The 26,466-nt window shown below is 40.1% G+C and overlaps 1 protein-coding gene across 1 annotated transcript in view; it reads right to left on the reverse strand.

The window, feature by feature from the left end:
• Positions 1 to 3,557: 3,557 nt before the first annotated feature.
• TDRP (testis development related protein) overlaps positions 3,558 to 26,466 on the reverse strand; it is a 35,611-nt gene continuing 12,702 nt past the window's right edge. Inside the window, exons 3-4 of the mRNA XM_054991747.1 lie at positions 10,281 to 10,384; positions 3,558 to 8,029 (exon numbers count right to left, since the gene is read on the reverse strand). Of these exons, the coding sequence (XP_054847722.1) occupies positions 7,684 to 8,029; positions 10,281 to 10,384 (450 nt within the window). The 3' untranslated portion in view covers positions 3,558 to 7,683. The remainder of the gene's footprint in view (positions 8,030 to 10,280; positions 10,385 to 26,466) is intronic.

Raw genomic sequence — 26,466 nt, forward strand, 5'->3', positions numbered from 1 at the left:
GCCGATTGCCACTCTTTTTTCGACATCGTGGGGCTTGCTTTAGCTCGCTCCCACGAATCTGCTCTCTTCCTCAGCTCCGTGGCGTATAATTAAACGTTTTCCTTTTTTTTCAAATGTCCCAATCTTTGCCAAAATTAATTTTTTATATCCAAAATGTCGGGCGTCTTTTCTCTATGGTTTCTCTATGTTATTATAATCCAAGATGGCCTACTTCCTCTTCCGCTGAAGCCACGACCCTTCCACTTTCAAAAATGGCGATTCCCCACTTCCTGTCCCTTGGCAAGGGCCGCTTCCCTCCAGCCACTCTATTGTTGTTACGCACTTCCTGTCTCCCGTCTTCCCACAGCAGGTCTCGCGATGGTGTCTTTTTCCCACAGCTCCAAAACCACAGGTATTCAAAACAATAGTCCGTTTTTTGTAATAACTTCTTTAAACTTAGTCTCTTTTAAAATACAACTCCTGCCGAGTCTTCACCTCCTTTTCACTAGTCTGTTGCAGTTTAAAAATCTACTTTCTTTCCTCTCTGTTTTTGTCAATCTGTCCCGTTTCAAGAGATAGCGATCTTTACCTTCTCTTCAACTTTCTCGGGTTGTAATCGCTGTTTCGATCTTAAATTCTCCTCTCGACTTCCCTCCCCGATCGAAGCTTGGGTATGTAGGTCTTATGCCAGCCGAATTGGCCCCAAAATTGCCGCAGAGATTATAGCCGACCCGTCGCAAGGTGGGACCTCAAGGATCGGGGGGGAGACTCCTTGTGTAGAGCCCCCCCTCGTCCGAGATCTAACTCACCCTAGGGTCTTGAGCGTTCTTTGCCTGCTCCCCACCTGAGAGCAGTCGGCCGCGGGTTATTTTCACCCCTCCGGCCGGTTAAAACGGCAATCCGGTCAGCTCCGCAAATGGAGCTGCGTTAGACCTCCATGAATCCCAAACCGGAAGTCCTGCCAAAATATAATCTAAATAACATTCCTTAAGATTTTAAAGACCATGTAAAGAAAAGACTTGCATTACCTAGTTCAACTGAACATGAACCGATAGAACAGTGGGTTGAAGTGAGAGATATCAAGGAAAAATGTTCAAAGACTATTCTTGTTGCCAAAAGAAATGAAAAGCCTTGACAGATGACTGATTAAACTTTTAGAATTGCTAAAGACAAACAAGAAGCAACAATAAAATCAGAATTCTAAGTGCAGCTTTTCAGCAACTTGCATGTAAGACAAAGTATTAGAATAACCAGTGCAAAGAAATAGAAGAGTACAACAAAAAGGAACAAGAGACCTGTTTCACTAGATCCAAGAAATCAAAGGGAAATTCAAACCATAGCTAAAAATGCTGAAAGATCAGCATGGAACTCTATTAGCTGATCAGGACAAAATCAAGAAAAGATGGAAACAATACACTGAAGAACTGTACAGAAGAGATGAAAGTATGACAGATTCCTTCAGTGAAGAATCTTTTGATGAAGAACCTGCACTTTCAGAAAGTTGTTCTCAAACCAATTGGGAGAAAAAAATCCTCAGGAGTAGATGGGATATGAATAAAGCTATTTCAAGCTACAGAAACTTAAGTCCATCAAGACCTTAACAAGAACATGCGAACAAATATGGAAAACAAAACAATGGCCCCCAAACTGGAAACATTCGAACTACATGCCAATTCCAAAAGGAGACATCAAAGATTGCAGTAACTACTGGACCATTGCATTAATTTCCCATGCAAGCAAAATAATGCTCAAGATTCTATAACAAAGACTCTTGCCATATATGGAACAAGAAATGCCAGATGTTAAAGCAGGATTCAGGAAAAAAAAGAGGCACTAAAGATCATATTGCAAATTCATGTTGGGTTACTGGAGCATATCAAAGAATTTCAGAATACACTCACTTTGTGTTTTATATATTACAGCAAAGCTTTTGACTGTGGCTCATGAAAAGCTATGGGTAGTGTTAAAAGAAATGGGTGTGCCACAACATCTGATCGTTTTGATGCACAACCTGTACTTTAGAAAAGAGGATACTGTTAGGACAGAATATCGGGAAACACAATGGTTTCCAGCTGGCAAAGGTGTCAGACAAGGATATATTTTATCTCTATATGTTTTTGTAGTGAAAGAAAAGAAAATGTTGGGAAAATTTGAAATATATGCAATACTTTTAAACTCTAAACTTATATGCATTAACAAAATAGATCATCAGTTCATATAATAGTATACTGATTGGAATATTTATAAATTTATAAATATTCCATTTTACTTTTTACAAGGAAAATTACATATGGTTGTTGTTGGTTTTCTGGGCTGTATTGCCGTGGTCTACAGCCCAGAAAACCCACAACAACCATCGTTCCGGCCGTGAAAGCCTTCGACAATACATCGAAAATTACATATTTATACAATTTTAGAGAGAGAAAGCAGAAAACTGTTTCTTAACTGAAAGCAAATTTTGTAGTAAATATAAAATGTATCATTTAGACAGACTCTCATACAAAATTTCCAGATTGCTGAGGGGGGGGGGCTGCTTCCTCATGATGTTCCCCAGTATGTCATGTAACTTTTCCTATGAATATATGGTTTAACCTAAGTCTATATAATATAACTACTCCTTTACTACTTTTTAAGGTTGCTACAACTGGGGTTGTTTTCTTTACTGAAAGCTTTTTTCTGAAAAAGCATTCTGGGGAATTTAAAAGTGGTTTACTTCATCTAGAACTGACTACTAGTCGTACTAGTGTTGGTTAATAGACCACAGCGCTATCTGCGTTTTTCCTACTTTGTTTTTGATAGGTATGCAAACACTGTTAAGAAGGAGATAACTCAATTAATGTAGCTGGCTAAATGATACCCTGTTCAATAGCTGCTGTGTAGTGCCAAAGAACAAAGAAGCCAGGGAGAAATCAAAACTCACTTGTGTTGGTTATCAATCTGCCCTTATACAGAGACAGAATACACTTATTAGAATCTTTCAGTATGGAGTCATGTGTTGTATTTTCTTTAATAATATTTTTAAATGCTAAAACCAGGGGAGAAATTGTTCACCTTTCTTACTTGCAAGCAGCAGGTTAGATTCAGCTGGCTTTCCCACTGCTGAAAAAAGAAGGAAGGGATCTCTTTTGAAAACTGCAAAAGGCTATGGACAAAGCCACAAGGTACAGGGGCTGCAGTAAGAAGGGTGACTGGGCAGGATCTTGTCAGTTTCCGGCAAAAGACTCTGAGACAGGGTGTACTTGAAAAACTTTTGGCGTAAATCACAAGTTTCCCTATTATTCTTAAGCAGGCAGTTGTCTAATCAAAGCATAAGTGAATGGCTGCAATACTCTTAATGTGTTCAGATCATCTGATGTTAACATGAATAGTCCAGCCTAGGGCCAGGCAATTGATTCCCTTAGAAGAGAAAGCAGTTACACTACAGTGACATTAAACAAAGTTAGTCACTGATATTTAGAGGGGGTGTGAGCAGAGAAAATGTGGGGTCTTAAGGATATAAACTAAATTACTATTACAGCCCACTGTATATACAGGATTTTAGAGAGGAAGAATGAAACGAAGGAATTCAACTCTTTAGGTTCAACTAATAATTTTTATTCCAGTGTGAAAACGCTATATATTTGAAGTGCTGCTAACAAAATACCAGAGAAGAGGAACCAAGTGAGCATTGTGACTAGTTAGTCACATAAAGCATTTTACCATCATTGAGTTCAAGCCAAGAATTATGCATATGTGCAGTGAAAAGACAAAAACATTGGAATCATCACATATGTGCAATCTTAGAATCTTCTTTAAAACCAGTGGACATACAAATCAAACAATTACAACACAAACAAGGAAATGCATATACCATTCATGAGAAGTCCCATATATATCTAGGTAGTGATACTTTTTTAAAAATAGGCAGAATTTTTTAAAAATTACCAACAAAAAAAAACACCACACAAGAAAAGACTCTCATTTCAAACAAATTATTCTACCAAACAACAACAATAAATTATTTCAAATATAATTACTGCCTTTAAAATCAAACTATTCCACTTTAGGGAAAACATGGTCTTGCTGTAGCCAAGGACATCTAAGTTCCATTAATTTCAGTGGGAGAGTTCATTGTACGCTTAGCTTTCTCTCACAGAAATCAATGCTGTGTGACGGTGTTTGGCTTTGGTTGGATAGCATCCCATCTTTTAAAAAAACCCTTTCTATAGCTTTAAAAAAACCCAGGCCTTTCTTTGTATATCTCAAATTCCTACTTGAGATCTGAGACTATTGCTGAAGAGTACACAGAACTCACAGAAAGGAGTGTGGTGTGAGAGGGCATCCATTCACACCAATGCTATGGCAGAGGTCCTGTGCCATATCTGGCTTCTATTCAGTTCACTGAGCCCTGTGGAGAACTATTTCTTGTTCTGGGCCATTATGTGTTGTGGATGTATTGTGGATGTAGAAAGGCCAGGGTTAGGTCCACAGGACTTGTGGAGGCAAAGGTCTGTCTGTCATGTGACTGACAGTAAAACAGGGTATTGTCGTTTTCTGTGAAATTAGCACTGCTTCTGAGGCACAAGGGTCCCATTCTGCAGTACAAGTCATTTCCCTAAGCTACAGCACCTTAAGCTAACACACAGGATTTATATATAGTATTTGTTTTTGTCCTGCAATAAAATTCATCTTTGTCGCTATTCTTCATTGGCTATCAAAACATAACACGAATGTGTGAACATTAATTTCACATTGAATTAAGTTGTGCATAACAAATACATCACCAAGGTGGAACACAGGCACTTGGAAGTATAAGGTGCAAGGCATACCCTTTACTTGTCACTGCATATATGAGCTTCCAAAAGCTCCAGCCCCTGTTCCTCTTGTATCTCATGGGTTTTCCTTCTCTGGCAGGGCTCACTGCCAACACTGTTGTTCATGTTGCATGAAGGCCTTCCATACACTGTAAACTAGAAGAATCTTTGCACAAGGAAAATGGCTATTTTCTGCTGTTACATTCACAGCAGCAGCAGCAGCAGAATCAGGGCCTAACATAACCAAAAGTAATTGGTAATTTCATTGAGAGTGATATGTGGATATTTAACTCTCCCACTGAACTCCATGGATTGCAATTTCATTTTTTTTTAAAATTGCCTAAAGAAAATGTATGTTTTTCATTACAGGTATAGTTATGAATGTTACTTCAAAAATCACATTAACCCAGCAAATGGCTTGAGTTTTGCCACACCAAACATGTTCTTGTTATAACTTGACTGTTCTATATTTGATGTAATCTATTCTTCAAAATGCATGAAGAAGGATAGCGCACATGTTGCACAAATATTCTCTGGTGGTTCTAGACAAGTGTCATAATCCTGTGATCTGCAAAATGGTTTTAACACCACTGTATCCTAAAATGGGCAGTGTCAGCAATAGAGGAGACAAGAGGAAGGATGACATGATGTCCCAAGACCTGGGAGAGCATGTACATTGCTGAAGGAGGTTGCAAAGCTGTGTGCACCTGTGGAGGAGAGGAACATACTGATGTACTGATCTCTTCCTCTTCCTTGCATTAATATTGTATTCTATGAACTGGGTTATTAAATTGTCAAAACATCTACAAAATTGATGCATAGTTACAAAATCATTCATTTCATGTTCATTGTTGGAAGTAGATCTTGATTTTTCTTTCATATTGCTGAATAAGTTTATTACATGACCAGCGGTATATAAGCTCAGCATCAGCATCAAGCAAAGATTCCAGCTCTGTTTCAGTTTAGGGAAGTCAAAGATTTTAAAAATCTTTCATTTAAACATTCATTTTTTGGAATTTTAAGAGGTCAACAAGAGTACATAAGAAACAGCAAGGAAGTACCTGTAAAGTCTAACTCTGAGCAGTTACAGGATAGATCAGTCTAGAACAAGGCACTTTTAGCATTTCCCCCCTTAGTTCAAATCAGTAGTGGTAACAGCCATATGAGTCAGTAACTTATCCCTAGTTCCTGACCTCTACTCCCACTATGACTCTGGCAACTTGTTGCTTTCTCCCAGTTTTTTGATGTGCAGTGGTGTCAGCGTTGGCTCTATTTCAGAAAAGACAGAACACTGTGTAGCAAAATGGTTCTAGCCAGTTAGCTCTCTGAACCTTGAGGAAAGTTTGCACATGTGGCCAAATGATGAAAAGTGAAAGTACAGATGCTTGGTTATTCCATCCATGCAACATTTGACTTCCTGCGCAACAAAGATGATCTTACGTTACTTTTTAAAACAGGTTGCCTGTGACTGAAGTAAAAATGACATGCATGTCTACAATACTGTTCTTCCTTAAGCTGACTGAGAAATCATGTCACCGGGATCCTTTTTTTATTTGCTGTCACAGTGGTAGGCACACTGCTTTACAGTGCCCCTTTGTCACTAACATCATATAACTTGGACAATTTTAAATAAAATGAGCATGTGAAAATGTTCAATTAGAACAACACAAAGTTTACCTTACATTATATTTCGAATCTCTCATATGTACTTTAATGCATAGCTCATTTTAGTAATAAAAAGAAAGTTAGCAGCAACCAGTAAGACTAAACCTCTCAATGATAGCATACACACAGATTAAAAATAATCCTTGTGCACAGTACAGACTGAACATTAACCTAGGTCACCCTGAAAATGCACCAAGAGAGCATCATCAGGTAAGAATCTAAGCTGAAGAGGAATGAGGACAAAGGTTGACAAACAACATGCCTCTAAACTGAGGAATGAGGTTTCTGTATAGACTATTTTCTGAAGCTCAGGCCTGATACTTACCCAAACAATACAGCAGCTGCTTAAAACTAACTACCATGTAATCAGGATGCACAGTGCAGTATTAACACATGCAAAGACCCTGTAAAGACATAGTGCTGGCCAGGGAGGCACTCATATGATCTACGTGACCCATGCAAATGAGCCTTGTTTCTGTTACTGCTGCAATGTGAAGTTACACCACGTGGAAGCTATTTTGGTTGGTTTCTACAACACCTAGAGAATGGATGAACAGGACTTTTATTGCCACCTCAGCTGTGTTGACAGTCTATGACAAAGCTGTTCTACAGATCAATCAATGTAATATGTGAAAGCCTGGTTTTACTTATCTCTGAACACTTTGTAACAGAATATAAGAAGCAAGTGAGTGTAAGGTTTTCACACATTCATGTACAGTACTTCGGAAAACACACTATTTCTGGTGTTCTAGCCTGAGACTCCTCCTTTCATGGATAAGAAAAACAATGTATGATGCTGAAACTTTGCTATGATAAGATGCAAATTAGCACTGATACATAATAAGAATAGCATTCAAAGCATTCAACAGAGCACTGAACAGCATTCAAAGTACAAATTTATGATATCCAAACATTATGAAATCCAGAACTTCAGACTAATGAAGTCCTTATGTAAGGCAGTTGACTATTTGACCAATGTATACATTCACTATTTTTTTAAAAAAAGAACAAACTAAGATACTATCCAGTATGACTGAGTGAAATATAGGCACAAATCAGGTGCTTTGTTCAATGTGGAAAACCAAAGTACCAGGACATTTACAATATGGTGAACAAGCTGCTGGACAATTTCAATAAAATCGGTCTGTAAAAAGGTGCAACGTTAAGCAGATTCAATTTTGGTTTGAAGAGGTACATGAATCATGTCACCTATCATAAATTTATGGAACATTACACATTCTGTGCATCATTCTAGTTCTTCCCAGTTATCAGTCAGATTACCTTTGCTCTGTCGCCTAATACTAACCAGCCTTCCTGCAGATTTGATACTCCACCTTGAACTATTTGCTGAGCTCGCCAAGTTAGTGTATTTTGTGGAGCCTTTGGTTTCATCTTCCCAGCCTGACCAAGATGAATAGTCACTTAAAGTACTTCCTGGATCACTGAGGTGGTCACTGGCAGCAATCTGTGGAGGCTCCCATCCTTCAATTTCATCTGGTTTTCTCGACTGGATGTTCTGTTTGATCACCAAATTATCCCAAAAACTAGCTTTCTTTTCTGACTTCGTATCTTCTTTTAATTTTAAACTTGCTCTAGAGAATAATTAAAATGCTGTTATTTGAATGCCTGTTTCAACAGAAATGTTTAAACACTTTTCCTCAAGACTGGAATATCAGGACACTAACATCTGACATTGTTCTTGCATAACTGTTAAAATCTCACTACTATAAATCTCCCCTCTGGGTCATCACTGATCATTACTAAATAAAAGAACACAGGGCCAGTTTTTGTGTCTTCGTGTTTTAGTTTACTGTTGTTTCTTCAGTGCTGGGTTATGAACTATAACCAAGGATGAGGAACCTGGGGGGCACAGCGGGAACAGGTAAGACCCATGCTGCATAATGGTAGGCTCCACTGAGAACAGATTCTCTTCCACTGGGATTGAGTGGTTTATTTTGTTGTTGAAATGTGTTTTAAGATTCAGAGCCAAACTAGACGTGATGTTTTTGTATCTACCGCAAGGCCACTGCCACCATTTTAAAGTTGTTTAAAAATGCTGCGAGGGTTCAAGGCAGGTCCTACATCACAGTGCTTGTTTCTTTCCTCATGCCTTTTCAAGTGCCAAAATAGCCATGGGGGAGGGTGCAAACATTTTGGCACTTGATAAGGCACATGGAGTGGGGGACAACAGCACCTCAGCCTGCCATGCTGTAGGCCTGATCAGGATCACAGCATTTTAAAATAGCAGTGCTGTCCTCATGTTGACCATGAGGACATTATCAAATCTAGTCTGGACCTCAGAGATGGGAGAGGCAGAGAGGAACCTTAAATTGTGTGCAAGAAGATATGGTGGTGGCAAGGGGGTAAGCCAGGTAAGGGGAAGAGGGTCATAAATGTCTGTCTCTCATTGTAGCCACTCTCTCAGCCAACAATATCCTAGCCCCATGGTGCATGTCAGTGCACCATGGGAAATCTAATCTAGGGGATTAACACCATACATCACTGAGACATTGTTGGGTAAAAGGCCAGATATCTCACTGCAAAGGTCTGCAATACACCAACAGTTGGTCTGATGGGTCAAACTGACATGAATAGCATGCCTGTCAAAGCTCTGGTTGGCCTATGGAATTCAGAGATTGCTGACAGTTGTTACGATCACTCTCAGATGTTTAATACCATCATATAGAAAAGATTTTGCTCCTTTACCGAGCTCCTTGGAACAAGGAGCATAAATGGAGGAAAACTTAGAAAGAATACCACCAAACATGAGACACAGCACATTTTTGTGCCTATTGTGTGATGGTAATGGCAGCAAAGCATTTGTACTGTTCGGTCTCCACTGCATCTGCACAAAGTCATCCAACTAAGCTATTCTGTCTTGGGGCACTTTTTTTTATCTGAGAGGAGTTACTTAGACATTCATGGTAATTTATTTTCTATATATCTCATGGAGAAAACTGCTCACATTTGTTATGACCTGGGGACTGTAATTTTTGCAGAATAATCTCAGAGTGTAATCTGAGCCCAAACTAGTTGAGCTTGCTTGTATGAATCTCAGTTAGCCTAGGGTAGGAATTCATACCAGTCATGTGGAAGAGTGTGACCAACCACATCATCCCTCTATCCTTGCCTGCTGAGGCTTTTTACAGTCTAGTTCTTGTCCAGGGAACAGTGAATGCTTGATTCAGGGACAGAAGGAAGAAGTTGTAAAGCCCTTCCTGAAAAGCCATCCTGGACCAAAGTTATCACTATTTTAAATTTAAGAAAAAACACATAAATATTTACTTGACTTTTTAATCATATTTTGCTAGAATTTAAAGTGGCTACACACTGAATGAACTAATTCAAAATGAATCAAAATAGTATGAATTTAAAAACAGATTCCAAAACCATAGAACTCTATGCACACTGTGCTGCTCAGATTATATGTAATGGTACATATATTGTGTCTTGGGGAATAAGGAGGAAATGGTTGGAGGCGATTAATATTTCCCTGTAGGCCGTTTTATGCACTTTTGCTCATCTAAACATGCAACCAAAACATGCAGCACTTTCAATGAGAAAGGCAGGGAAGACAAAGATTGGACTGTGCTGGCTAGAGATCTCTGTGCATTGTCTTTTTAAAATCCTTCTCCGCCTTAGTTCAAGCAGGAACTAAAAATCTGAACAGCAAAAAAATATATTGGATATATTGGTAACAGAGTCTTAAAATGTTAAGAACAGTTTCATTGTCTGCCATTATAATGGATTTTTCTCTTGTCCTGTGGTGAGTCTGATTCTAGCTTTAACTTTTCTTCCAACTTGGTCATTTTATTAAATTTCTCATTTCCAACTATAACATACCCTTTAGATTTTGGAGATTTACACCCTGTTAGCAACTGCTGTTCATCATCCTTATTGAATATAGAGGTAACTTCTTTCCAGCCTCGAAAACCTGCACCTTGAACCTATAAAAATAAATTAATTAATGTATTACAACTATATGTCCATGCATTCCTATATATATAAAAATCATCTTCTATTTGAGCCAAGTAAAAGCGGTCACAGCCAGGGATTAACAGTGACCCCACATTATATTAAAACTATAATAGGGGATATCATACAATATAACACATCTTCTCCACAAAAATGTCCCTCCAGCTTCTGCAATCTACTTTGGGAGAGAAGAAAGGACGTTGCATAGTTTCATTCATCCCTAAGTAGTTTATAAATGAAAACATCACATTCTACCTAAGAATACTGACTCTAGTGTTGTTAGCTTGTACAACTTGCCTTAAGCAGATGTATCATACATCAGAGAAAAATGTGAAAGCATTTTCCTGGAACATTGAGTATGCTCCCTCTAGATGTTCTCATGTACACTTAGGAGGAACATTTCCTACTGTTCAAGATCTATCCCTTATCCTTCTACCTTCTCCCCCCAAACTAGATCACAGAAAATAGAATTTAATACATGTATATTCTTCAAACATCATAAAGTGAGCACAAATCAATTTTATTCAGTGCAGTAACCTGTCCTATAAATGCTCTAACACATTTCTAAAGTGTAAATATTACCATTCTCTGTCTCTGGCACAATGTGCATTTCAAACGTTTCTCATAATACTGTAGGCAAGATGCAATCTCAGTACATATCAAATCATCCATATGGCTGACCCACACATCCAATCAGCAAAAAAGGAAGAAAGGCAGAACTTCCTCTTTCTGTGTGTATGTGCATGCGTGCGGGTGAGAGAGAATGGACAGTGGGTTGACTTTGATGTGGAGACTCCCATTAATGTCACTGGTTGGGCTTGGACAAGTCACTCTCTGACATCCTAATTTACCAACCAGTTGAGAGAATAAAAAAAGAATCTATAACTCATCCTTAGGATAGGACACATTTGTAATCTAAGTACCTGCTGGTTGATCAGAATTTAGAAAATAATCTTAAGCAGGTCTATTCAGAATCTACTCAAGTCTACTCAGTGGGGCTTACTCCCAGGAAAGTGTCCTTGGAATTGCACTCTTACTCTCGTAGTCAATTTTAGGATTTGTACCAGTAATACAGGAATAACATAGTAACAGCCACTCTAGTACTATACTAAGAAATATATAGCCTCTGTGTATTTGGAAAGTTAGTATGTAAGGGAAAGTTTTGGCATGACAGAACTGGTCATAAGACAAAATTGGTCAAATAGGAGACTGAGAATGGGTGAAACCAGTGTAATGTTTTAGGTGGAGAAATCAGCATGGGTAATGCATCCACCTGGATTGTACCGAGACCTAGGCTTTCTGTCTCATTACCAATGCTGATTTCTCCATATTCACAATCTCTCTGCATACCCTACCTAATCCAATCATACCTTCTATTTTCATTCACCAGCTATTGTCATTTGGCATCTGAAATCACTCCACTCTCCAAGATATAATGACAGATGGACTCACATTCTAGCTGTATCTGAAGAAGTGAGCTGTGACTCATGAAAACTCATACCCTACCACAAATTTTGTTAGTCTTATAGGTGCTACTGGACTCTTGCTTTTTTCCACTGCTATAGACAGACTAACACGGCTACCCATCTTGATCTATCATATTTAAGACTGTTTGAGGAATAAAGAATATGAACAGTCAGGAGTAATTTCTAAAGAAAAATAGAAGAGGATTACAATACAGCATCTACTTGTGTTAGTAGCACAGTGTTACTGTGAAGTCAGCAATCAGGAATCCTGCCAGACCCTTAAACAGTAAAAAAGCCAACAACTCTTTTAAAAAAAATAAACTGCGAAAAGGAGATGATACAACTTATAATATGTAAATGATAAACTTCTACTAATACTAAAATGAAAAATGTATGCATTTGTTTGGAAAAGATCAATACACACTATACAATAGCGTCACCAGGTCCCCTTACCCTCCTGATGGAAGCTGGGGAACATGGCACTTAACTTACAAAGCTTCCTAAGAACGTGGCACGATGACATCACTTCCAGGAGTGACGTCATTGCAAAGGCCCGGGAGTGCTCCATGGCTTCATGCTGGGCCAATTTGGGCCCCTAAATGGGACAAATCTGCCTGGTGCCATGCTGGGAGCATGCTCTAGGAGGCCCGTTCCCACATCTTTTCCCCCACCAGCCAGGTGAGTGGTGGTGATGGGAGGAAGCTGGGAGCAGAGGATCCCCTGCTCCCACTGGGAGACCACAATGCTACTATACAGCAAGAACAAGGAATGTAAGGTATGGGGTGGGATTTTGAGAAAGTTCAATGAATGTTTTAACAAAAACATTCTTAAAGGGAGGGAAACTACACAAGAAGCCTGATATGTGAAAAAGACATGTCATTTCCCACAAGTTTCCATGGGAAGTATAGTGAGAAAGAACGGCTGCTTGATGTGTTTCTCTGCTAGGGAGAAGAGGAACAGAATCCCTCCCACTGCTCGAGGTCAATTTTGAGGAGGGCAGCCCAGGAAGCCAGCACCTAGCTCCCCATATGCCTGCCTTGCCATGCAGCAGTGGTGCCCAGAGCTCCCTCCTCCTCCCACCCCAGCCAGGAGCGCTTGTGGCAGCCCCAGCCACCAGCTCCCACTCAGAGACGGAGTGAATGCCGCACATGCTCCATCACCTCCCTAGGACCAAGGGGGTCAGCAACCTGTGGACACCACCTCACGCAGCTCCCTCTGGCCGCTGCCCGCGTGATTGGCTCCCTCTGGCCGCTGATAGCGCGCTCCCTCCTTGCAGAGCATGGAGTGCATTTAGGGGAGCAAGGGGAGCATTCTAAAAAGTCTTTAAGAAAAGAAAGCTTAATTTGCATCAAAATGGGTTACAATATGACTTTTCCTTATACGAAATAATTTTCTTCATCATATCAATAAATGAATGAATTTAGGCTATCAGAAAATGTAATGTTTTGCTCTCCATATAAGACAATTAAAATTTGCACACAAAGATAGCTTCAATGTACAAAATGGAAAATATAAGGGATAGCTATCTTTGGATGTGTGATGTCAGATGACACTGAAAAAAAATAAGAGAGTCACAATATACTGGTCTCCAAAGGTACTTCTGAGGTTTACAAAACTGCTTATCTGGCAGCTAATGATTGAAGACTGGTGCAGGGGGAGACAGAATATAATGGATAGAGATTCTATGCTGTCTCAGTTATATATCATCAAGTGTTTGTACACACAATGGAAAATTAGGTCTGCAACTATTTTAAAAAGTAGGAAACAGCATAGCCTGATGCACTTATGTCCTCATCAAATCACATGTGTTAGTAACTGGCGTTTTTTATAAGGCTTGTCTGAAAATATTTAAAGTTGAATCTCACACACTTTAGGACAAGCCCTCATTTCAATTAATTAGCAGAAATGGGACTTAAGCTAATAGAGCCCCACTGACTGCGCTGAATATGCTAAAATGCAATTGCTTCAGCTTAACCAAGTCACCGATTGGACTAAGCACCTTACTTATAGTATTGTCATTCCTAACACAGAAAAATGAACTCCCAAGTTTCCATAAAAGCATAATTATCATTTTACTAAAGGTAAATCACACACAAATCAAGCAAGCACTCCTATAATCTCAGTTGTGAAAATAGGTGGATGACATGCAAGCTCCAGTCATCGTCCTTTAGACAAGCAGGCTATACAAGCCCAATGAGGAACTTCAACAGTGGGAATGTCAGGTAACCTTGAGATCAAGTAAACAAAACTCTGTGGAATTAACTAACAGGAATGAAAGACTAATCCTAAGAAAACTTTCCTGAGAGTACACTCCACTGAATGAACCTGAACAGGATTCTGAGTAGACCAGTGTAGGATTGCACTGTCGGACTGCTTGATGCAAATGACCAAACTGCATGGGCCAGAATTTAGAGTAAAATATGAAAATCCTGGTGTCCCCCAAACTCCCTTCTGGTTATCATATTCTTTTTCATGGTGTGACCTGGAGACTTGCAGAGCAATCCTAAACAGAGTTACACCGTGGGTAATGATTATTTTCTGGTTATTTTCTCTTAATGCTTATTTTCTCTTATGTTGAAATCAATATGTTTAATTGGATTGCCCTTACTATACAAAATCCTTGTCCACATACTAAATATAACTTCTACATCTATGCAGACAACAAAGGCTTAATTAACAAGAACCATTTTCTTTCCAAGCCTGGCCAATATCCAATAAAGATTCAGGAAAGCTCTACAAAACACAAACATGATTAATATTAAGGATATCCAAAAGTGCAGAAAGCTAATTTTTACCTCAGTGTGGCATTGCCAGAGTGCATGTTGTTTAATATCTTATCTTAGGATAAGATCCACCGGAAACAAAAAATGAAGTCCAAGTCTTCTCTGTAGTAGACATTAAGTACAGGAGTGTCCCTCACAATATGTGTATAACTGAAACCTAAGTATTCTTTTAGAATATTGATTTTTAGCGCTACATATGTCAATATTTAAAATATAATAGAAACATGATCGTACATACGGAGAAAAGACTTTCCTGATGTTTATGTTTTAATAAGGATTGATCAAGTAACAACAATACAGCCATTTTACTAGTGAAATTTCTCTTGACATTAAACAAAGATAACAAGAGTTAGGAACAGTGAAAAAAGATTAATACAAATGGAAGAAAGACTAGTTCTAAGTATTACAATCATTGAAAGTTTTATAAATTGCTTATCATTTAAAGGCTTATAATCATTTTATGCTTGTTCTGTTTTTAATGGTTGTGTTTTAATGGGTTTTTGTTTGTTTTAAATGTAAGCCACCTGAAACAAGTCTCTGGAACAGCATATTAAATTTTCTAAATAAATAAATAAACCAAATAATTGTTTCAGAAGTTAGTCATCTGTCCTATTGATATTTATTGCTTAAGAGATGCATAGTACTCCTGCTTTTAACCAGGACTGTAACTAGGCCAGATGTATTTTTAAAATGGTATATCCAAATATTATTTGACTGGGTATCAGCTCCGTCATCCCAACACTACTACATACATAGAAGGTCCATTAAGGCAGCCACTAGTTTATGGCTGAGTGAACAGTACAGGCAACTTCCACTTCTCAACTGCTTGCCTCTTCGGCCACAGTCTTGTCCTGCCACCCATTATGACTGAGACTACAGAAAATTTACTGGTTTTTCTGTTTCAAAAAGAAAAGAGTTACTCCAACTGACTAATGCATGTCAGATCAGTGCTTCTTAAGAATATGCCTTTTAGTAGAAATTAAGTAAAAGAAAATGCATGTTATGAGAGTAAAGCTTGGAACAACATATGAAAAAGAAATATTGTTACTAAGAACAGGTATGTAGTACATAATTCAAGTTCTGTACTTAAATGTACATGTCCTTACCAGCATACTTAGGATTCAGAATTCATAGATGCCCAGACGCTGCAAAAGTACTTGTTTTTCCTTTGAATTCAGAACTGTTAAAGTATTGTTCCTTTTACTTGTTACTAGTAAATTCCTTCTTCTCATGTCATTCCTTTTATCATCAGCTTAGCATGCCTCCCCGCAAGAGTCCCTACCCCAACACCGCCCCCAGAACTTGACCATATAATAGATTATCTTGTCTCCCTGGAGAGAGTGTTATGCTGGAAACCAGATAGTGTCTGAGGAAATCCACATTGTTTTCCACAACAGCAATATAAATAGAAGAACAGTATGAAAAACATCAGATTATGGTCAACGGACCAATCCAGGATCTTTTGCTAGCAGCAACCTCCGGACCACAACAAGGTGTAACATTCTTTCAGTGTTATAGGTTATATGAAGCAAAACAAAGAAAGGAGGAAGCAAGTATACTTTGATGTTGAAAAACAAGTAAAGCTCTTCCGCAAAACATATGGGGGACAAGACGTAATGCCAAGGTGGAAAAACAGGCTTGCATACCAGTTCCTGACAAGAGAGGCATCATGAGGAGGACTGTTACCAAGATCAGTCTCCTGTCAGCACGCTGTTTCAATGACACTGTAGCCTTCCACCACAAAAGACAAATTATAAAAGCTAGAAAAATATACCATGTTTTACTCAATATGAATGATACCGCCACATAGCCATTTGTCCATTGTACTTCATACTGCATATCTTGAATAACAACACTATGGAAAAGGTATATCCTTGGCCACTGGGATTAGCACACTGAATGTAATTTCCACTATGACACATATGTTTCTGTCAGAATCATTCTTGGAACACATATATATAACTGTCATAGTATGTATATAAGAAAGGAGTTTTGATAGTGAACAACTGACAATTTGCTCCTTTTAAGATTGCTGGAAATGACTTTATTTTGTCCTGAAGACATTTCCCCAGATAATGAACTGGTGAAATATTATTTTCCTTGTCTGGTCTTCATCCGGGAAAAAACTGGCAGTATTTCAGAATAACAACTGAATACAAACATCCTAAAAAGCCTAACTCACACAACTGACTAAAAACAGAAGCCGTACATTGCAGCAAGAATGCCTGGGAATAACATGGCTGATTCTGTTTCAAAAGAATCTGTGTGCTGGTGATAGGAAGTGGGAAAGAATGGGAGACATTCCTTAACCTTTTTGCAGCTTTCACCATGATTTCTAACCTTCTTTTTAAAAAGAATCTTGCTTAAAACTTAAAAAGCAGTTGTGGAGAGGAAGCAATAGGAACTGTTGCTGAAAGAAACTTTCAGACAAACTTTGGTGGGCATGCAAATGGTGTATGCTGCAGCCTGCAGTGGAAATCAAAGCAGCCACTTAATGCTCCATAGAAGGAAACACTGGAAAGAGGCTCTCAGAATAAACATAAAAATGGAAAATGGAAGTTACGCTAATAAAATTAGACATTAACAGTGAAACCCTAAGCAGAGTTACTCCAGTCTAAGCCCACTGAAATGGGATCTCACTGTAAGTAAAGTTACGTTGACCTAAGTACCTTGTTATGCAATCCCAGTTTACAATGTTAATTATTTTTGTACTTTCCAGTAGCAAATGTTATAATCAAGACTATAAAAAGAAACCACCTAATAATTCATGATTGAGGAGAAAAGCTGTACTGTAATTTACTCATTTTTAACCTTGCAAACTTTGTATAATATGAAAATAAAATTTAAGAAATATTGTTTGCTCTGTGGCATCTGAATTTTAGAAAATCCCCAATTTTGACTTGTACTTCAGATTTCCAATGTGATTAAACTACACAGACTTACACCACTAAACATTTGCACTAGTATTTCTGCTTTCTATAGCAAAAAACTATTAATCTAATATAAAAATACCATGCTCTATTAAGTTGTACTGTTATAGCTCTTTTGTTCTTTCCTCTCCCATGTAGGAACAAAAAGTTTTTAAAAATGAACTTGTGAACTTCATAATGACATATAATTTTGCACGTAGTAATACTCTCTCTTAGTACAAAGACTGGAATTAGAATTAAGATCTCAAGGGCCAAACTACACATGATGCTGAACATTTTGTATCAGGAGCAACTAAGTATTTTTTTCCTTTTAAATTAAAGGCACAGAAGACCCCGATTCAGATGGGGATTTTATCTTATACCACTGTCCCAACCTGAAACAGTCCATTGGGGCATATATATAGACACAGGGCTGGTGCGCCCATTGAGGCCAGGTAGGCGGTGACCTCAGGCACAGGGTGCTGGAGGGAGCGCTGGAGGAGGCGCGGGGGGTGGGAGCGCGCACGACAGAGCTGCAGCCTCATATCCCTCCCACCCAGTGCCACCGCCACTGCCAGCACATGCCCCCCGGCTGGGCACAGCCGCCGCGGGCAGGCATCTGCGGCGGCGCAGGCAACCGAGCTCAAAGGCCACCCGCGCACTGTCACAGCCACCCATCATCATCACGCAGGCCAGTGTGTGTGCACTTGCGCGCACATGGGGGAAACACCCAGCCGTCCGGCTGTGAGCACCGAAAACCCTTGCGCCACCCCTGTATAGACAATGTATGTTTCCTGTAAGTTCTTCCCATGTGGCAAATGAGAACTCTGAAGGCCATTTCAGGTCAGGAAACTATCATAAGGGGAAAGGTTAAACACCATCCCCCATCCTGAAGCCCTGATCGTAATTGGTCGCATACGCCTGCTATTTAAAAGGAGGGGGGACCACTTTAAATCTGTAAACATAGAACTACAAGCGTCAAATGCAGTTTGGCCATGAAGATAAACAGAAATCTTATCTACCCATATTCTATACATTCTCATTATAAAGAATATTAGCAAGCCTTGTACATATTTTAAACTAAGTGAATCCATGAAGCACAAAGCCATGCAATTGTAATTGCAAGATAACTAAGTGGGACCAATGAGAATAAAAGCATCTTGTTTTTAGCCTCTAATGAACAAAAGTGTAGTACACTGGAAATATACAGAAAAGTTCCATGAAACACCTAAAAATTAATGTATACCTTTGTTGCAAGTTGTGAAACTGAGGATGCAACTTCATCATGAAGAAATGATGAAGAAAAAAAGAGTATGTAGTAGGATTGCCAGGTCCCTTGAGGCCCCCGGCAGGAGCCTGGGAGCCTGGAATGTACCCTTTGGAGGCTGCTGCGTTTTTCCCAGGGGGCGCCCCCCTGCTGGCCAGGTAAGTGGGGGTGGGGGCAAGGAGGTGGGAGCAGGGGATCCCCCGCCCCTGGCGGGGGAATGGTAAGTCTAGTGTGTAGTCAGCTTGAATACTTTCAGAAAGTTCATAAAACCCTCGTTACAACTAAACAGCAATAAGAATGCTAAATAGGTTTTATAAAAATTATTTATTTATTTCCTCTATGCACAGTATGCCTTTCTAACTGAGATTCAAAGATTATACTATGTAAACTGGTAACATTGCATACAAAGAGACATCTAGTAAGGATATTGTAGGTCGGTACAATCAATATGAGACATTTAATGAAATGTAGTAGGATTACCAAAATCTGAATAAGCATAGCATACTAGGTATTATCCAGAGTGTGGACATAATGAAGAAAAATGGCATACATCAGTAGAAAGCAATGAAGCAGGGTAATAATACATGCAGCAAACTGATAATACTTCCTATAATCCACAGTCCCCTTTCCTTTATAAAGCGCCTTCCTGAACTATTCGGTTACAGTATAGCCCTATTACCTTCATAGAAATGCTCTCCATTCTACACAGTTTGCAGAATGACAGGAATGTGGAAGAGCTTCCGAATGCTTCAGGTAGGCCATTTCACAAGGTGATTGCCACAACAGAGAAAGCAAGTATCTTTCTTGCCTGTTTGCAGGGTGGCAGAAGGACTGGACAGATTAATGGAGCTGACAAGGCAGAACACAGGACAAGAGATGGACCTCCAGATATGAGGTCCAAGGTCATGCAGGGCTTTGCACATGACAGTACCATGAATAGAATCACGTAGCTGATGGGCAGCCAGGGGAGTGATTGCAAAATGGGTGTGATGTGCATGCTCCATCTAGCTCCTGATAATAACTGAGCTGCAGCATTCTGCGCCAATTTAAGTCTTCGAGTTGACTTCAAGGGCAGACTCATGTAGAAACCATTACAATAGTCTAGTGTCGCGCTTACATGGCATGAATCCAGGTGGATAGATCAGCTGAGTCAAAATAGGGGACCGTCTTTCAGGATTGATGAAGTAGGAAGAAAGCATTTTTTGCTGCTGCATTAGCTTGCTATTATGGGCTATAGTTACATTTTTTCATAAAGATTATCGTTCAAATCAGATGCTTGACTTACAGCTGAAACTGAAGTTCCTCTTCCTCCCCTACCACACATACAGCAGAATGCTGCCCTTGCTTCAGGCAGCAGAAACAAGTAGTGTCTCACGAAAAGAAACAGAGTATGCTTCCCTTCTGGAAATATGGGAAGGAAAATCACTGGAACATGGTATGAAGCTGCCAAATGCCTCTATTCAACTCACACTATGGCTGCTCCAGAACTGGGTGTATGCACCAAGAAAAATGTTACTATAATTTCAGATCCTGAATTTGGGGGAGGGGGTAATTTTCAGCATGACTGCTCATCTTCAGGTAGGGCATTACCAGTTTGGGATTCAAATCTATGTGATTTTTTGGGGTTCTGGAGTTTGGGGACCATTAATTTCAATGGGGGTGTATATGAGGGTCTGGGATAGCTGTTTATATAGATAATGGTACCATATTTGCACAGAACACAATTCTTCCTCGAATCTAATGACCCCCCACCCCTAAGGATCAAATAGATTGAACAACAGGGTTAGATTTTATAGACTACTGATGTAGAGTAGATGCACTTCTCTCTACTGATTCCTATAGGGGGTTAATGGCACCCAAGTGGCAGCTTAGCAGGAGAATGCCAGTCAGTCACTAGCATTATAAAATCTTATTTGCATTAATTTCATTTTCCTGCTCTGAAGTGATTGACAAAAAACTTTGTGTTTGTGATCCATCCTTCTCGTTAATTGGACCAAGGAATCCAATGCTATGGGTCCTTGAACAAGATGCCCTAGTCATTGCACTTGCAAAGAAAAAAGGGTTCTGCTCTCACAAAGGAAGGAAGAAAGGCAAAGGACAGCAGCTCTGCCATTATTGCCTATAGGGGATGGAGGGGAATGGAATGGCTGTCAATTGTCATGAAGCTAGTGCTGCCTGTGCACTAAAGAACCCCCAAGTTTCAAGTGATCTGGACCAAATAGTCCAAATCTATAGATCCCTGAACAAGGTGCCCCCATCCATCATACCTGCAAAGACAAAAAAGGCTCCACCATCACAAAGCAGGTAGATAAGGAGAAGGAGTGAGACAGAACCCTCTGCCTGGCTTGCACTGGCTGGGAGCTGCCTCCTCTGGGCCACTGCCTGAGCAATTCAGAAAATCAAAGAAAAACACCTGCTGCTGCTGATGGTAAGCACCCAAACATGAAAGACTACACAGATTGGCAGAGGTGGGTGAGTGTGTAATGCCTAAGAATCCCAGATTTGTGTAACCATTCCAGAAAATCACGATAACGACCTGAAACAGCAATTATTATGTATATTTTTGGCTCAGGGATTCCAGAATTCAAACTCCTATACAGAACCCTGTCAGGAAGAAGTGAAGGATTTAATATGATTTGACAAATATTTCCACTTTAATGAACAAAGGTCATGGATTTAACAAATTCAACAATAAAAAAGATCAGAGGAACTACCAAAAAGAAACCCACAAAAAGATCAAGCAAAATCTGTAATAATACACAAGTATTGTATGGCAGCAGCTTATAACCTAGTAGCTGCATCTTAGTTGGAAGCCTGTAGTGATAGGTCATGCAGTGAAGCTATACCTCTACAACTTGGAAATGCAGGGGGTACAATCATGTGTGTTTACTTGCATGGCTAATTAATACAAATATATGTGCATGCTGCAAAGGGCATTATCTTCCTTGCTGCATCAAAATATGAGTTATTCCTTTATGAGCCCTTCTCTCATGATTCCAGCCATTTTTATCAAACACTACTACTTGTAATAATAGTAGTGCTGAAGAGCTGGTGAGAACTCTTTGCATATGTATACATTAAAATATGGGGGGGGGAGAGACAATGGCCACAGACTAGAAATGCTTGGTCTACATTCCAATTTTCCCATGCTACATGCTAATTTCCCATGCAAGCAAAGTACATACCATGGATGGCCAAAAAGACCAATAAGCAGGTTCTAGATCAAATCAAGCTTGAATTCTCCCTAGAAGCTAAAATGATGAAACTGAGGTGGTCTTACTTTGTTCACATCATGAGAAGATAAGACTCACTGAAAAAGACAATAATATTAGGAAAAGTGGAAGGCAATAGGAAAAGAGGAAGACCTAAAACAAGATGGCTTGACTCAATAAAAGAAGCCATGTCCTCCAGTTTGCAAGATATGAGCAAGTCTGTTAATGATAGGACATTTTGAATATTCATAGGACATTTTGAATATTCATAGGGTCTCCATAGGTTAGAGGCAACTTGACAGCATATAACGAACATACAGGGAGATTCTGACCATATTTTTATATGAACATAAATGATTTCTGAACTGCACAAAATAAAATGTATTGTTGTCATATTGATAAAAAATTCAAATTTTTTTTAAAAAAATCCTTCTGCCTGAATAATAAAAATAGATTAAAACTGGGAAGATCTGATGACCAACAGAAGTTTCAGTTAGGTGTATTAAGCATTTAGTAATAATAACAATGTGCTTATATACCACCCTTCTGGACTGATTAGTGCCCACTCAGGGAGGTGAACAAAGTCAGGATTATTATTAGAGATGGGCATGAATCGGGAAAAAAACAGAACCATGTGCTTCGTGGGTCATCAAATTCCACAAACCATGAACTTTCATGAATCTGCCCCTGGTTCGCAAACCGGTTCGTTTGGTTCATGAAAACGTCACATCCAGGTCAGAAAATCATCACTTCCGGGCAAGCAGGTCACTTCCGGTCAGCAGGAAGTCCATCCTCTGTTGCTTAGGAAACTGATTGATTGGCACCAGGCTGCCTGCAGTGATGAACCAAATAAAGAACCAAACGAACCTGCCTAAAGTTCATGGCGGTTCATCAGAAATGGGATCTGACGAACCGCTGGTTCGTGAACCATGAAGCGGCCTGGTTTGTGCTTCATTTTGGTTCATATTTCAATTCATGCTCATCTCTACTTATTATTATCCCCACAATACTGCTGGGGAGCTGGGGCTGAAAGAACTGGCTTACCCAAGGCCACCTGCTGAGCTCATGGCAATCATGGGAGTCAAACAAGCAGAGTGCTGATTCATTGCCCAGCCACTTAACCACTATGCTACATGCAGCCCAATAATGTTTAGGAAAAATTAAGCACCACTATGTTTTAGAACATCACTCTCCAATTTTTACAGGTAAAGCGCTTTACATAAAGCCACTGTCTGCAGTATGCCTTAAATATCAAAAACTCAAAAGGTCCCACTTGGCTTTGCCCATTTTCTAAAAACACTTGGCAGCTGCTAGGAAAGGTGCTGGCTGGTGCCATGAGGAATCCCTGCCATATATTTCATTACATATTAGCACTCCAGCCCTAAACATGGGTTTAGAAGCATACTATATTAAGGTCCATAACTTCCAACCAGATATGTTTCAGATCACAATATTTCTGGTAAGCATTCTAAATTTTAAAAGAATTGTTCCTTGAGCACTGTTTTCTTCCTCTCTGCTGGGGAGGGGGAGCTTCCTGGCTCTTTCTACAAGCTTATCTGCAGGACCCAATCCTGTGTTTTCCTCCTGTAGTTTTTTTTTTTTTTTAAAGCTTGGGGCAGAATTTTTTGCAGGAAAAGAGACGGCAGGAAAAATGCTAAAGAGCATCTCTCTCATCACTATTCCACTCTGAATTGCTGCCTTCCACAGCTGTTTTTCATTCGTTTTTTTAAAAGGCAGGAGACTGTTCATATCATTAATATAAATAATAGTCAACACAGCCCCATTGGCAGATAGTTAAATATGTGTATTGGGGCCACACTGAAAGAAGAGAGATTCTTCTCCGAACTTGGGGGACCCTGCAGTTTTGCAGAAAAATCTGAAACCTCAAAAAAAAAATAGGTGTACAAAAAAGCTGTTATTTACACTTGTGCAGACAACTGTCTCCTGACCACTGAGGGCAAGGAGGAGCAAGACCCTCTATTACTGATGCCCCCAACATCCTCCATCTGCTGCCAAACCACATCCTTTCCCTACTGAGGCAGCCATGCTGGAGGTGAGTGGGTGGGCAAAGAGGAGCAGGAGCCTCTACTGCCAATGCCCCAACATCCTCATCTGCCACTGAACAACCCCTTTCTCCTGCTGAGGCAGCAGCGCTGGAGGTGGACATATGGGTAAGGAGACGGAGCCTCTGCTGCCCCCTCCCACCATACCCCCTCCACTGTAAACCTGCCAGACTCGTTGGAGTGGCAACTGCTGCTCCTGCAACATCAGCCAAACAGCTAGCCAGTTAGGTCAAGTGGGGGGGGGGCATGCAGCTGTGGGCACAGCATTGGGGAGAGGGATTGCTGGGCGGGCAGGCAGGCAGGCAGGCTGGCAAATGGCCAGCCTGGTGAGTGAGCAGAAAAGAGGATAAGATCCTCCCCCCTAAGTTTTTTGGCTCCCCTGCTTCTATTTCCTATGTAGCATCTAATTTTAGATCAAAATAGTACACTATGTAGTAAGCCATGTAGTAGTGAACAATTATGCTGATGGTCCAGAGGGTAGCACGGAGGAACAGGAATCTGTCTTCAGGAAACAGAGGATGAAAATAAACAAGCAGAGCAACTTTGTATGAAAATCAGATTATGGAGAGGATGCTTGATGTTTGCTACTGTTCAACAGCAGCCACCCCACAAAAGGCACTGTAGTGGTTAGAGTTTCAGAATTGTGAAGATAAAAATGGAAGAGAATGACCTAAGCAGCTTTAGGTCCACGTTCTGGAGAAAGGCAGGGTATAAATGTAGTAAATAAATATAGTTGAAAATGGAGGTGGTTGGGCAGATAAAATATCAGTTAGTTGGTGGGAGCGGAAGAGAGAAGGATGCAGGGGGTGAGAATATTGGGGCAGCTGGGAGGACAAAAGAAGGAATACTATGTGGAAAGGATACAAGGGAAGTGAGGTGCCCTTCAAAAGTTTTTGCAGGTTCCCTACTATGCAAATGGGCCTTGTCAAGTGCTGTGCACCACACAACTTGCCCAGACTTTTCCCAGGAAGAGGCTGCCGGGGTAAGAAAGGGAGGAAAACTGAAGGCAGGAACAGACAAAGGTAGGCTGGTGAGGGGGAAGGAGACAAGGAGGCAAGTAAAAGGTTAGAGGTTTGAAAGATTTTCAGGGAAGGGAAAAAGAAAATAGTCAAAGAAGGGGAAATGAGATTTCCACAGCAAGTCCTTCTAGGCCCCCTGCTTGTCAAATGTATCTAATTCTTAGTGTGGCCCCAACTGTGAATAATTAAATCTGGAGACTGTGGAGCCACGTACAGTCAAGATAAATCTTTCTACAAATCTGAAAAAGCCTCAGGTTTGCAGAAAAATCTGAAATCTAGAGGGAAAAAACATTGGGAATTAACTCTCCCCTCAACTGAAGTAGCAACTGTAGGTTTAAGAAATGAATACTCTCTACTGTGGAGGTTGCTAAGCAACCACTACAGTGTTGCCAGCCTTCAAGTCTTAGTTTCTGTCAGTAAAAGGCAGGGGGAACGGGGACAAGGCCCTTAGTAGGGCTGTTTTGGCTTTTGAGGGAGGACTCATCAGGATCAGGCCTGGCTGCTGGCTACTATTAAACAGCAGCCACCACACAAAACTCAGCATGGTGTAGTATTTAGAATGCCAGACTAGGATCTGAGAGTCTCAGAGAGACTCAGATTTCCATCCCCACTCTGCCATAGCAGCTTGTTGCATGATCTTGGGACTTTCACTCAACCTAATGTCTAACAGGGTTGTTATAGTAAAGATAAAATGCAAGACAGAAGAAAGCCTGAGTTACTTTGGGTCCCCATTGTAGGGAAAGGCAGGGTATAAATGAAATAAATAATAAACATAGCTGAAGAGGGGACAGACAAAAGGTAGGTTGGTTGTTGGACGAGAAATAAAGGAAGCAGGGAAAGGTGAGGGTATGAGGGTTGCCAAGTGGAGGGAAAGTGCAAACAGTGTGGGGAGGGAGATTCAAGGAGAAATGATGTGCCCCCTGCAAGTCCTTGTGGGTTCCCCATCTTGAAACTCAGCCCACTCTAGTGGCTGACAGTAGTTTTTCCTAGGCGGAAACTGACATGGAGGGAAGGAAGGAAAGCTGGAGATGGGAGTAGGTAACAGAAGGTTACCTGGTAGGTAGGTAGGACATAAGGAGGCAGGTAGATGCTAACAGGAATGCCAGGAAAGGAAATAGTCAAGGAAGGGAAAATGAGATGTTTCCTACAAATACTTGTAAGCCCCTTCCTTGTTATATATCTACTTCTGAACTTTGCTCCAGACTGTGGATCAACATATTTGTGCAATATAACTAAAGAGATGAGGGATCAGAAAAATCTCAAAAGCTTTTTTAAAAACTGGGGGAGAAGGTTTAAAACTCCTAAAAAGCAAAGAAGTAATGTGTTTGCAAGGCA

This window comes from Eublepharis macularius, chromosome 1 (assembly GCF_028583425.1).
Source record: "Eublepharis macularius isolate TG4126 chromosome 1, MPM_Emac_v1.0, whole genome shotgun sequence".
Taxonomy (NCBI): domain Eukaryota; kingdom Metazoa; phylum Chordata; class Lepidosauria; order Squamata; family Eublepharidae; genus Eublepharis; species Eublepharis macularius.